Source organism: Bubalus kerabau, chromosome 15, assembly GCF_029407905.1.
Source record: "Bubalus kerabau isolate K-KA32 ecotype Philippines breed swamp buffalo chromosome 15, PCC_UOA_SB_1v2, whole genome shotgun sequence".
Lineage (NCBI taxonomy): Eukaryota > Metazoa > Chordata > Mammalia > Artiodactyla > Bovidae > Bubalus > Bubalus kerabau.
This window is the reverse complement of record NC_073638.1, coordinates 20,366,959-20,381,889: the sequence shown is the minus strand read 5'-3', so window position 1 is coordinate 20,381,889 and position 14,931 is coordinate 20,366,959. Positions and strand designations below refer to the sequence as shown.

General features: G+C 37.9%; 1 protein-coding gene across 1 annotated transcript in view; it reads right to left on the bottom strand.

The window, feature by feature from the left end:
• Nucleotides 1-363: 363 nt before the first annotated feature.
• The window catches only part of FDX1 (ferredoxin 1), a 33,186-nt gene continuing 18,618 nt past the window's right edge, over nucleotides 364-14,931 (bottom strand). Inside the window, exons 3-4 of the mRNA XM_055547838.1 lie at nucleotides 8,865-8,994; nucleotides 364-1,030 (exon numbers count right to left, since the gene is read on the bottom strand). Coding sequence (XP_055403813.1) covers nucleotides 904-1,030; nucleotides 8,865-8,994 — 257 coding nt within the window. The 3' untranslated portion in view covers nucleotides 364-903. The remainder of the gene's footprint in view (nucleotides 1,031-8,864; nucleotides 8,995-14,931) is intronic.

Here is a 14,931-nt window from a genome sequence, read left to right as displayed (position 1 = left end):
ACTTTGCACTAATTTTTTTCTGCCCTTCCCCATTAGTCCAAAATAGTTACTGTTTCATTATACTTCCAAGAGCATACTTCATACCCTTTTATTGTCATTTATCAGTTTATTCACAATAAAGATAAAATACAAATGTCTGCCATGCATGGATGGTGATCTGAGGGGCTCAAGCCCCCCGTCCTCCAGGACCCTGCCTGCGTGCTCACTGCACACCACGTGGCTGTCCTGGCCGAGGGGATGGTAGCCCCCTCGTTCCCTTCTTAGGACAGAGAAAACCTAATCCGTAAGATATCCATTCTGTCACAGGGAGAGATTTATAAATAAGCATTACTTTTTAAATATTTTAAAGACAGACCATTCTGATCAGGATTTTAAAAAAAAACACACATTTAATTTTTAGTTTACTCCTCCACCTCAGTCAGAATTGAGACCAAACATCTTTGACAGTGCTTTATTATCTGTGCTCAGACTTTAAATAAGATATCCCTAATTTTCCCAGTTTCGATCTAAACATGTACGGTTCTAGTACTGATCTTCTAATTTGCAGTATGACCCTAGACAAGCCATCTTACATCTCTGCCTCCATCCACATCCAAGAGAGATAATGACACCCTTTTTTAACCTACTTACTTATAGGTAAGTAGGCGTAAGATTTATGTTGCTGATCAATCACAGGTAAAATATATAAGGTTTTATCATACTAACTACTTTCTAATACTTGTTTTTATAATTTAATCAAAATAAAAATGGCATACTTTCAGAACTACAAAATTCAGCAGTTATATCAGATGAATTTAGTAAATCTAGTCATAATGATAAATCCATTCATCCATGTTCTCATTTAATTACATTAAGAAATAATAATTATAAAAATAGGGTAAAATGTTGTGAAAATATTCCTATTTATTCTATCTTTGAGGAGTTCATGCCCATATCAATGGACTCTCTGGCATCAGACACGGCATCAGGTACTCGAACAGTCATATTGTCCATAGCCTTTGTCAAACAGATCTGGCAGCCCAACCGCGATCTGTATAAAAAAGGGGGAAGGTACGGTTTAGTATTAAGTATATCTTATTCACAAGGCAACGTAGTTAATAGGACCTTTTCTTACCCAGAACACTGGGATTTATTTACCCTTTAAGTTTTCATTAAGTCAAAAAAGATACATCCAACCCTTTCAACTAGAGAATAACAGAATGTAAACATGAAAACAAAAAGTTTGATATGTCGAAGTTTTATTTTAATCTCTAGCTTCTATCTTCTACTAATTGTTTCATCAGAACTACTGATTTTTGGTGACAGGAACGACAGGCAATGAAACAATGAGAAGACACAACATTGGAGAAGAGAAGTGGGGTTTCAGCAATGCCAAGAAAATAATTACTTTACAGTCACAACTACACTGGGAGGTGCAGGCACATCAGAGGTATCCATCCCTTCAACTGAGTTATGGGAAATATGTTAATACTATGTATTGGATTTCATTACCATTCAAAATAATTCCAGCCCAAAAAGATTACACTATGGCTGATTCATGTTGTTGTTTGCCAGAAACCAATACAATACTGTAAAGCAATTATGCTTTAAATAAAAATAATTTCTAGAAAAAAAAAGACTACAAAACAAAAATTAAAAATACAGAAACAGCATAAATTGATAAAAGGAAAGTAAATATTTATCACTGGAAGAATAACTGTAATTCCATTTTTTTCACAGAATTATGACCAATTTTATGTTTAAAAAGGAATCTTAAACAGTGATGTACAAGTCTATGTCTACGTAGCTCTAAGTATAAACAAATCTTTCAACAAGCATAAAATGTTAAGTTATAAGATCATTTTACACCATATTTTAATTAGCAGAGCTTTTTCTTTCTTAATGGCACATAAAAATAAATACTGTATTTGTCTCATACTCCAACTGTCTTCAAAAAATTTGACGGAAAGTGATATGCAGGTCTTGATTTCATCAACATACTCATCAAGCACCTGCTGAACATCTAAAGGGACAGAACTAAACGTCAGTGGGTTTGCAAAGAGCAGTTCACTTCGATCCTTACTAAACACCTCTTACATGCCGGGCACCAGGGAAGGCAGGAGGAGGCAGCACGTGGGCTACAACCACACAGACCAGGGGTCCAGATCCAGCACTGAATGTGATGTGTTCACAGGCAACTTTCTTAATCCTGACAAATATTAGTTTCCTAATGTCATCCTAAAGATGGATAATAAGTGGGTTCCTCACAGGACTGCTGTAAGGATTATTTGCTAATATCAGTATTAAGGTGTGAACTTTAAATCAAATAGAAGAGCTGAGACACATTCACAGGTAATTAACATGTGAGACTGTGACAAATGTCATGAGAGAGAAAGCTGAAAGGTCTGAGGAGAAAGCACTGATTTCTGGCTGGGCAGATGGTGTTCTACTGGGTTCTGAAGACTGGGTAGGATTTAATATTTAATAAAAGATAAAGAAGAAAGGCATTTGAGACAAAGGTAATAGGGGTTCAAGGCATGTTTGAGTTAATATGGATTTCTGACTTGGCTGCTGTGCAGGCCAGACAAGGACAGGAAGAGTGATGGGCTAGAAAGGTAGTCAGGCCACGGACAGCTCTGAACATCAGTGAAGGGGTGGTTCATGTTTTAACTAGTGAGCAATGAGGGACTCTGGGAGGGACCCTGAAAGGGAGTAAGTTCTACAGTCATTGGCTTCCCTGCTGGCTCAGTAGTAAAGAACGCACCTGCCAATGTAGGAGACACAGGTTTGATCCCTGGGTTGGGAAGATCCCCAGGAGAAGGAAATCAGGTTCAGTTCATGGGGTCAAAAAAGAGTCAGACAAAACATAGTGAATCAACAACAATGAACAACTACAGTCATGGAAAACATTGACTGCTGATAGAAAAAAATCCCTTTCTGCCAGTAGTTCCTATTTGTTGAATTAGAAAATCTTGAGCAAAGAATGCTCAAACTACCACACAATTGCAATCATCTCACATGCTAGTAAAATAATGCTCAAAATTCTCCAAGCCAGGCTTCAACAGTACATGAACCATTAACTTCCAGATGTACAAGCTGGATTTAGAAAAGGCAGAGGAACCAGAGATCAAATTGCCAACATATGCTGGATCATCCAAAAAGCAAGAGAGTTCCAGAAAAATATCTACTTCTCCTTTATTGACTGTGCCAAAGTCTTTGATTGTGTGGACCACAACAAACTCTGGAAAATTCTTAAAGAGATGGGAATACCAGACCACCTTACCTGCCTCTTGAGAAATTTGTATGCAGGTCAAGAAGCTACAGTTAGAACTGGACATGGAACAAAAGACTGGTTCCAAATACAGAAAGGAGTCAGTCAAAGCTGTATATTGTCACTATGCTTATTTAACTTACAGGCAGAGAACATCATGAGAAATGCTGGCCTGGAGGAAGCACAAGCTAGAATCAAGACTGCCAGGAGAAATATCAATAACCTCAGATATGCAGATGACACCACCCTATGGCAGAAAGTGAAGAAGAACTAAAGAGCCTCTTGATGAAAATAAGAGGAAAGTGAAAAAATTGGCATAAAACTCAACATTCAGAAAACTAAGATCATAGCATCTGGTCCCATCACTTCATGGCAAATAGATGGGGAAACGGTGGAAACAATGACAGACTTTATCTTCTTGGGCTCCAAAATCACTGCAGATGGTGACTGTAGCCACAAAATTAAAAGACACTTGCTCTTTGGAAAAAAAAGTTATGAACAACCTAGACAGCATATTAAAAAGCAGAGACATTACTTTTGCCAACAAAGGTCCGTCTAGTTAATGCTATGGTTTCTCCAGTGGTCATGTATGGATGTGAGAGCTGGACTATAAAGAAAGGTGAGCACTGAAGAATTGATACTTTTGAACTTTGGTGTTGGAGAAGACTCTTGAGAGTCCCTTGGACTGCAAGGAGATCCAACCAGTCAATCCTAAAGGAAATCAGTCCTGGGTGTTCACTGGAAGGACTGATGCTGAAGCTGAAACTCCAATACTTTGGTCACCTGACACGAAGAACTGACTCATTGGAAAAGACCCTGATGCTGGGAAAGATTGAAGGCAGGAGGAGAAGGGGACGACAGAGGATGAGATAGTTGGATGGCATCACCAACTCAATGGACATGAGTTTGAGTGAACTCCGGGAGTTGGTGATGGACAGGGAGGCCTGGTGTGCTGCAGTTCATGGGGTTGCAGAGTCAGACGGACTGAGTGACCGAACTGAACTAAACTGAAAATCTTCAATTATGCATTAAGCTCTCTCAACAAGAGAGAAAATGAGGCAAGTCAATTTCGAGCCAAGGCAAGTCAAGCAAAAATAAGACAAGACAAAGATTGTGGTGAGCCTGAGATAGACTATTGGTTATACTCTTGGTGTTCATATAAAATTAAGTAGAGTAATGCTAGTCTTCAAGGAACTTGGGGAAGAGGATGGAAAAAGCTATCAATGATATAGGGCAGAATCAAGTAAGCACAGTAACAGAAGAACCAGAAGTACGTAGGAGAACACGGGGAACCCCTCCTGGTTCTGTAACCTAAGAGGTAAGGCAGTGGTGCTGGGACCACTCTCACTCCCCTACTTTCTCCTGGAAGGTCTCCGGCTCTAAGGTGAATCAGTGTAGAACCTCTAGAGAAGGAGCCGGACAGCAAGTCTTCCTTGATTTCATTATTAATTAATTTTGGGAATTCCCATAATTTTTTTTTTAAAGAAAAATACAGTTTATTTCAAGCTTACAGAAACTTTCAGAGTGCAGCTGTGCTCCATTTGTCCATCTGTCTGTTTGTCCAAAGTAACAGGTTGTTGGGGTAGGCCCAGAAACTGCTCCCTTGTTGAGCTCTGAAGCTCAGCTCCCAGAAGGATGCTTCCAAAACTACTCACAGGTCAAGCCACAGATTAAACAATAAGGTATTATTTATTGAGATGACTTCGATGGGATGAGGTGTTTGGAAAGAGGTTGGAGGAGACAGAAAACAAAGCCCAGGTCCTCTGAGCTCACTGCCTAGACAAGGTCTTAGGCATCCTGAAGGAACCTAGGGCCAGACCCTGGGCTGCAGGAAGGAAACATCCCTGGGAGGTTCAGGAGCACAGAGCTGTTCTGCTGGGGAGGGGAGGGTGGGAGGGGCCAGGTACCACAGCTACTTTCATATCTTCAACTAATCTCTCTTCTATTTGCAAGCTCATCTCACCACTCCTTAACCAGCAGGAATACTGGTTCTCCTGCTGGCTCTCCCCCTTCACACATTCACATGCCTACTATCAACCAGCATTTAGCTTCTCCTCCAGTCATTCCCATAATTAATAATTCCCATAATTAATTTTCATTATTAACCCCACAAAATCTCCCACTTGTGCAAACCCTGAAGACATTTTCTACAGCCACTTTGTCATATACACCTGACAGCGAAATATACTAGGTGTGTTAACTTGACTTCTAAAGTTTGGTTTTCAAAGCAAAGAAGGAACTTCAAACTGTAAGAAACCAAGGGCTTTGGGGTCCAATGTAACTGACTGAAACCAGGGCTCTGTCATTCTCCAGCTATGTGGCCTTGAGCAAATCTCTGAGAACGAAGCCCTGTTCTATAAGGTGGTGATAATACTGCAAACTCTGAAGGTTAGAAACAATCTTTGTTAAGATTGTAGGCATTACAGTAAATGTCTGGCATTTGAGTTAATATTTTATAGTTAAAATGCCAACAACAACCATTGAGTGAATGCTTTTTTCATCAGACACTATTTAAGGAGCTGCACGTGCATAGCTGACATGACATAACAATCCTATGAGGTAGGTACTATTTTATTATCCCCATTTTACAAATATGAAAATGAGGCCTCTGCGTAGGTTATCCATGGAAACTGGTTGCAGGGAGCAATGACAACTATCAAAAATAGATTCACAAATCATTCCTGAAGCTATCAACCATCAATTCCAAAAACAGCTGGTGATGATGCCCTTTCTGAGTCAGGCACTAGAGATACAATGATCAAATACTGGATCATCAGTTTCCTTTCAACAAAAGTAAAAAAAAATTAATTGGAAGTATTAGAAGATAAGTTCTAGATCCTAATAAATCTTCTTTCATCTATTTTTATTCAAGGAATTAATATTTGCCACAATTTAATGAGTTGAGATGAAATTTGATGCTTTTTATGGTATTCTTGAAGGACACATTTGATAATTGAAAATTATAATGAAAAGTTTTACCTACTTGAGAGAATACAGTTTTTAGAAAAACTTAAAATATAATAATAATGTTAAAATGAATAGTTTTAATTGTACATTAAATAAAATTACTCAGAACTTATTCTTGTTATTAAAGGATCATCAGTCCATTATTAATCAAGGCTAAGTACACTCTCTAATAACATTAAAATGCTCTTCAATCTAAAAATTAAGGACACTTACATCTAACTTAATTTTAAAATAAACCTAGATCTAAAGACTGAGTTTCCTTTAATCTTTGGAAATACATAGTACCCTAGAAACAGAAGTTTACATGCCGTTACCACTTTTGAACAAAATTATTTTCATTCCATTTTATCAGTACTTTCTAAATCCTACCTGTTAAAAGCATTATACTCTTTCCCCACACCCTACTTATTTAACTTATATGCAGAGTACATCATGAGAAACGCTGGGAGGGAAGAAGCACAAGCTGGAATCAAGATTACCAGGAGAAATATCAATAACCTCAGATATGCAGATGACACCACCCTTATGGCAGAAAGTGAAGAAGAACTAAAGAGCCTCTTGATGAAAGTGAAAGAGGAGAGTGAAAAAGTTGGCTTAAAGCTCAACACTCAGAAAACGAAGATCATGGCATCTGTCCCATCACTTCATGGGAAACAGATGGGGAAACAGTGGAAACAGTGGCTGACTTTACTTTTCTGGGCTCCAAAATCACTGCAGATGGTGATTGCAGCCATGAAATTAAAAGACGCTTACTCCTTGGAAGGAAAGTTATGACCAACCTAGACATATTGAAAAGCAGACATTACTTTGCCAACAAAGGTCTGTCTAGGCAAGGCTATGGTTTTTCCAGTGGTCATGTATGGATGTGAGAGTTGGACTGTGAAGAAAGCTGAGCACTGAAGAATTGATGCTTTTGAACTGTGGTGTTGGAGAAGACTCTTGAGAGTCCCTTGGACTGCAAGGAGATACAACCAGTCCATTCTAAAGGAGATCAGTCCTGAGTGTTTACTGGAAGGACTGATGTTGAAGCTGAAACTCCAATAACTTTGGCCACCTGATGCCAAGAGCTGACTCATTGGAAAAGACCCTGATGCTGGGAAAGATTGAAGGCAGGAGGAGAAGGGGATGACAGAGGATGAGATGGTTGGATGGCATCACCAACTCACTGGACATGGGTTTGGGTAAACTCCGGGGGTTGGTGATGGACAGGGAGGCCTGGCATGCTATGGTTCATGGTGTCGCAAAGAGTTGGACACGATTGAGCAACTGAACTGAACTGAACTTTCCCACAGAGCATTTCTACTAAAATTCTGTGCACTTAAGAATACCAGCTATAAAATGTCATAAAAGCTCTTTCTTGCTTTCCATTATTTTGTTCTAAAACTTCTGAATTTTACTATCAAAATTTTTGGCTAGCTTACATTTGCAATAGGTCTTATATCTTCTCACAGTCTTGTATCTCTCCTTTAATGAAGCTCTCCCTTTCCTCTCATTTTTTCTTTTTGTTCAGAGTATTATCTGTTACATGCACCTATAAATTTTATCTGAATAAAAGAGCAAGCAGTTAGCTATGGTTTACCCCTCACTCTGAGAGAAACAATTTTCAGAACCAAATCGACACAACCACTGAGTGTGTTTTGTGTGTTATCCTTTAGAACAGAAAACGGGGTGTTGATAGAGAATGTGGCACCTGAAGATGTGAGGGGAAACTGGTAGGTGGCAGCCACAATAAATACCAATGAACTAAAAACTTTTGTTGAGGAAACAGAGTTTACATCAAGCGTCTAAGAAAATGGTGGTTACATAATACACATGAGATAAAGTTTATTATTACTTTTTTATTGTTTTCAACTATTTTTCATTAGGGCCACCAAACTGGAGTTAAAAGTCAAAGCCAACCTGAAGTAAACTCTGATTATCTTGCCCTTTGAAACATTAAATTAACTCCATATCTTCCCTAACTCAAACCAAAAGACTAGATAATTAAAAAAAAAAAAAAAAAGTATCACTTGATTTCACTTACTACTATAAATCTTACCACTTCACTTTGATATATGGCAAAACCAATACAATATTGTAAACTTAAAATAAAATAAAATAAAATGAGAAAAAAAGAAAAAAAAGAATAATTCTATTAATAACAAGAATAAGATCTGAGTTTCTTCAATGTACAATTAAAACTACTCATTTTAACATAACTATTATATAAAGTTTCTGAAAACGGTATTCTCACAAGTAGGTAAAACTTTTCATTATAATTTCTTTCAATTATCAAATCTGTCCTTCAAGAATACCATAAAAATGCATTATATTTCATCCCAACTCATTAAATTGTGACAAATATTAATTCCTTGAATAAAAACAGATGAAAGAAGATTTATTAGGATCCAGAACTTATCTTCTAATACTTCCAGTTAACTTTTTTTTTACTTTTGTTAAAAGGAAAGCTTCATAAGGGTTAAACTGTAGAATACATGGAGAAATGTCATATATTTGATATTCAAAGTTTGCGACTTATCTGTCTACACTGGGAGAACACTGTTACATGCATGCAGATTACATGTCTCTGGTCAGAGACAGACATGAACAAATAAAACTTTCACCCTCCCAGATGATTCTTAGAACAGAAATGGTCTGAAAATCTTACCTATCTGTTAGTCCATATGCCAGATCAAGCATGTCATTCTCCTCATCAGTGATTGCTTCCAATTTCTCAAATATGTGCTGTTCAAAGATGAGGTGACAAGTAGAACAAGCCAAGGTTCCCTCACATGCACCTACAAAAGCGACAAACATTGAACACGCTCCTCTCTACATTCAGCAAGATTCAAAATCGACTGAAATTAAGTAATTTCTAAATTTAAAAATCAGCATTAGCACACATCAATGGTAGGACTTTATTTCTGAATAATAATGAGAATTAGGGACAACTCCACATACCCAATACACACCGAGTTGGAAATCACTTTCAAATATTACTTTTAAGAGGTTATGGGTTAGATGCTGTGAGGGAGACTCAAAAATACAAATCCTAATATGAAAGAGTTTACAGTTAATGAGACATGTATAGATACAAAAATATATGCCTTTTAAATTTATATAGTTAATAATTTACATACAGCTGTGGAAGTTACTTACCTTTTCCTGGAGAACTCAACACAATTTATAGGAGCTTTTGTGGTATATAAGAGGGATCAGAAAGTAATCAAACTGACATCTAAATAAAGTTAAATATTCTTCCCTCTCAATCTTTCTTTATAATCAAGATTGCCGGGAGAAATATCAATAACCTCAGATACGCAGATGACACCATCCTTACAGCAGAAAGTGAAGAGGAACTAAAAAGCCTCTTGATGAAAGTGAAAGAGGAGAGTGAAAAAGTTGGCTTAAAGCTCAACATTCAAAAAATGAAGATCATGGCATCTGGTCCCATCACTTCATGGGAAATAGATGGGGAAACAGTGGAAATAGTGTCAGACTTTATTTTTTTGGGCTCCAAAATCACTGCAGATGGTGACTGCAGCCATGAAATTAAAAGACGCTTACTCCTTGGAAGGAAAGTTATGACCAACCTAGATAGCATATTCAAAAGCAGAGACGTTACTTTGCCAACAAAGGTTCGTCTAGTCAAGGCTATGGTTTTTCCTGTAGTCATGTATGGATTGTGAGAGTTGGACTGTGAAGAAGGCTGAGCGCCAAAGAATTCACACTTTTGAACTGTGGTGTTGCAGAAGACTCTTGAGAGTCCCTTGGACTGTAAGGAGATCCAACCAGTCCATTCTAAAGGAGATCAGCCCTGGATGTTCTTTGGAAGGAATGATGCTAAAGTTGAAACTCCAGTACTTTGGCTACCTCACGCGAAGAGTTGACTCACTGGAAGACTCTGATGCTGGGAGGGATTGGGGGCAGGAGGAGAAGGGGATGACAGAGGATGAGATGGCTGGATGGCATCACCGACTCAATGGATGTTGAGTCTGGGTGAACTCCAGGAGTTGGTGATGGACAGGGAGGCCTGGCGTGCTGCGAATCATGGGGTCGCAAGGAGTCGAACATGACTGAGCAACTGAACTGAACTGATAATCAGGACAGAATCAAAGAAGTCACTTTAAAGAGTCACACTGGTTTAAAATAAAGAGAATATTTCTCCTGCCCCATGTTTTTAAAAGTCATTAATTTTACAGTTGTTTATTGAGTGCCTATTACACGCCAGGCACTATAAAAAGGGAACTGAAGTCATCTAGTCCAACCAAACTCTGACTGAATATGCTTTCCAATACCCTTTTCCCAGGGTTTACCCAGCTCCTGCTCAAAAACTTCTGACAGAGAAATCCTCCTGCTGAAGCTGGTCGATCTCACATTTGGCTGCTTCTGCGCTAAAGTCTGTCATTCTGTAACTTTCCACCTACTGCTCCAACTCTACCCCATGGAGTCCAGTCTTTTTTTTCCTTCTGGTTCTACTGAGGAAAAATTAACAAAATTGTTAAGATATTTAAAGCACACATCATAATGATTTGATATATGCATGTACTGTGAAAGGACTCCTCTCAGGACTCCAGTTAATACACCTGCAACCCCATATATGTCTATTTATTTATTTTCCATGAGAATATGTAAGGTCTACTCTCTCAGCAACAGAGTTATAGCTACCATGATTTACATTTGATCCTCAGTTCTTACTATTACAAGTACAATTTTAAAGCCTTTTACCTATTCATCTATTTCTGTGATCTCCGCCAAGCCCCTGGCAACCACTTTTCTACTGTCTGTGTCTATGAGCTTATTTAGTGAATCCTTCTAAACAACAGCTTTTCATATTATTTAAAAATGTTCTTCTCCAGGCTGAGCATACCCAGGTCCTTCAGATTTTTCTTACATAGTAACATAGTTCTAAATCCCTTCTCTCAGTCTGGTTGGGTTTTCCTTAAAATACAGCATCCAAAAGATGACCCGATAAAACAGAATCATCCATAATCATGTTCTCATTAAATTCTACTGAAAAAAGTTATTTTGGTTTCCTTTTTAAATAATTTTTAAAGCCATTATACAATTGTAAAGATTATAGACTCTTTGAAGTAACATCAGTTGGATTTAGATTCTCTTGGTCAATAAACATTATATAAAATGTTAATAGAACTATTATCAATAGTTAGTGAATTTCTTACTTTTCCTGTGAAAAAATTTATCATTGTAACAAGAATTGTTCTTTCACAATTTAAACATTTGTTACTCGTATTATTTTAAAACATAAAGAAAGAAGAGAGGCTTCCTTAAACATTCATTTTTATTAAATTTCATTCAAAGCAGATTTTATTAAATCTCATTCAAAGCAAAACAAGATGAAGCAGACACATACCATACAGTGACGTATAGGGGTCATAAGCATGGACTCTGGAGCCAGATTGCCTGGCTTCAATCTCAGCTCCACTTTTTACTAATGGCATCACCTTGGGCTCCTCCACCCTCCATGCCTGAATTTCCTCAGTAGTAACGGTACCAACCTCACAGGGCAGTTGCAAGCATTACATATGAATGTGTGCTTAACATATGTACTTGCAACCATGGCTGACTGGGAGAGTAAGACCTATTCAAGTACTGGCAATTATTATTATTTGGAAGTTATAAGAAAACTTTTAAAGAATTTCAACTTTCTTATATATTAAATTATATGTATGTTTATATATTAAATATATAAATATGTATATACAGTACATTTATGTAATATACAAATATATACCCACACCAATTAGTTATTTGAACAAGCACTTTACTTTTCTACTTTTGCATAAATTTGAGGCTTTTCACACAAAAAGGTAAATGGATATATTTTACTTAAAAGGAAGTGGGCTTCCTCTGCTTAAAAAAAGGTAGGTAAGTTGTTGTTTAGTCGCTAAGTTGTGTCTGACTCTTGTGACCCCATGGACTACAGCCCACCCAGCTCCTCTGTCCATGGGAATTTCTCCGGCAAGAATCCTGGAGTGGGCTGCCATTTCCTTCTCCAGGGGATCTTCCCAACCCAAGAATTAAACACACGTCTCCTGCAGTGGCAGGCGGATTCTTTAGCGCTGAGCCACCAAGTAGGTAGGCAGAGAGATAGAAAGAAAGAAAACCTCTGCAGTAAAAGGAGAACAATCCAAAAGGAGTGCAACCCTGAGGCCAGCTGGGCTCTGGATGAATCTGCCATACTGTCCGCTGTGTCCTGGGCAGGCATCTCAAGGACCTCAATTTTCTTCTCATCTGTATCATGGGAGATTGAGGTAGATGATACCTAAGGGCCTGTTCACTCTAATATTTTATGACTCCACAAAGAAGAATTGTAGTTCTTAATGGATTTGTTCACTAGTATTCAATAAATACGTACTAATTTTGCTTTCTGTTTTTATCTGATCAGTATCCAATCCAGACAAACTCAAAACTAAAATGTCAAATCCATCTGGAGATACTGGGGGACAAAGTTCAGGAAATTCAGCATCTTTTGTCTTAAAATGTAAGTAAAACCCTCCCTAAAATATACCAAGCAACTACCCTAATTTAAAAAGCTTTAAAAAGCTTCAAATTTTTATTATTAAAAAAACAAACCCTGAGAACTGCAAGCGATGCGTAACAGAAGATACAAGAAAAACAAACTCACGATCCTGGGCAGAATGTGGAGTTGGGAGCTGGCTACAGAGGCAGACGGTGGACCAAGCACCGAGGTCTCCTAAGCTCTCCTAAGGAGCCTGAGCGTGTGCTGTAAGCACGCACACACTGGGTGGGTAAACTAGCACACTCTCAGTGGGTGGGTTGCCTCAGAGATGTTTCTGGCTGGGGATTACCAGCAACTGTCACTCTACCACCCTTCTTGAATCCAGCCCCTGGAAAACAGTGGTTGCTGCTGAAGTTCCAGGAAGCTACTAAAGGATTTTGAGTAGGAAAGTGACATGGCATGTTTATTTTGGATAGATCCTGCTGGTGCCTGTGTGTAAAGGATGGGTTTGACATGGACAAGACAGAAGCTAAAGTCATGACATTTCACCAGAGAGGAGGGGGAAAAGAGGAAAGGAAGGATAAGAGACTGAGAGAGTCAAGGAGACACTTTCCCCCACCCACCAAGAAAAGGACTTAAAATACAGATGTGTCAACTGGAAAACAGAGAACCAGAAAAGGGTGATATCAAAAAGCCCAGGGAAGGAGCCAGTGCATACAATATGGTCTCAATCATCTTGGAATTCACAGCAAAGTCCACATGCCAATAACTCCCTGCAGAAAATTTAGGACATTCTTTTTACCACCTGGTCAGTCAAAATGAAGAGTTACCATCCGTGTTCTAGGTCTTCGCTTTCTTCCCTAGGAAAACTCAATTCTTTTAACCTTCTCTTAAAGGCTTTATTTTCATTCTCTAATAATTTTCATAGCTCCTCTCAGGAACCTTGCCAGCTGATTCCACATCTTGCTTAGGATGCCAAGTTCAGAGCTGAAGATAGTATTCTAATAAGAATCTGACAAATGTTGAATATATACAAAAGATTAACTTTTGGTTCCTACACTCAAGTTCCTATTACACATTCTAGCCCCACATTTATTCTTTAGATAAACACATCATGCTTGGGATTCCTCCTGATTTTACAGTTTCTTTCAAACTTTTTCTATCACAGGTTGTCAATAGATATGCTTTTCTTATTCTTTGTACTGGGAAGAAACTCAAATATAATAGAAACTTTAAGGTTCAGGATGAAATCAACTCAGCCTGTATAAAATGGCTATCACTGAACCAGAGACACATATGGTCATGTCGTGGTACAAATATCACTACAGAAAAAAAATCTGGAGCAAAGATTTTCAAACCCTGTGAATAGTACTTAAAAGAAGAAACAGTCTATCCTGCAAAACTCCAAAATAATACAACAATCTGAGCATTTTTTGGGAGGGTTTTTTTTCCCTTAAACTGTATGTTCTATAAAAAAAGAAAAAAATTAGAGAACAGTGAAGACATGTCTCTGATACGGTGTTTGGAGGAAAAAAAGATTTTAAAAGACAGCCTAAAACTGTGAGAAGAAAACTTTAAGTTACTCCTTTTTAAATTTTTTCTTTTCATCTCATGATTTCATGGTGGGTATTTCTGCCAATTTGTTTCCTAGTCTTGTAGTCAGAGATAGGCTCCCAGTCAATAAGCATCTGACTTTTATCTTTTCGGTATACAGGTCTATGAATCTTAACACATGTATACGTTTGTGCACCCACTACCACAACCAGGACACAAAGCAGGTTCATCACCCAGAAGAAAATCATCATGCCTGCTGTGCTCTCAGAGGCACAGCCTGCATTTCTCCATTCAGGAAACAATTCCATTTACAATAGCATCAAAAAGAATAAAATACCCAGGAATAAATGTACCTAAGGAGGTAGAAGAACTATACTCAGAAAACTGTAAGACACTGATGAAATGAAAGACAATACAAACAGACAGAAAGATACATTGTGTTCATGGGTTAGAAAAATTAATATTGTTAAGATGACCACACTATCCAAGGCAATCTACAGATTCAATACACTTCCTATCAAATTACCAATGGCACTGTCCACAAAACTAGAACAAAATTTTTTTAATTTGTATGGAAACACACAAGACCTGAAAAAGCCAAAATAATCTTGAAAAATGACAGAACTGTAAATATCAATTTCCCTGACCTCAAACTATACTACAAAGCTACAGTAAACAAAAGAACATGGGACTAGCA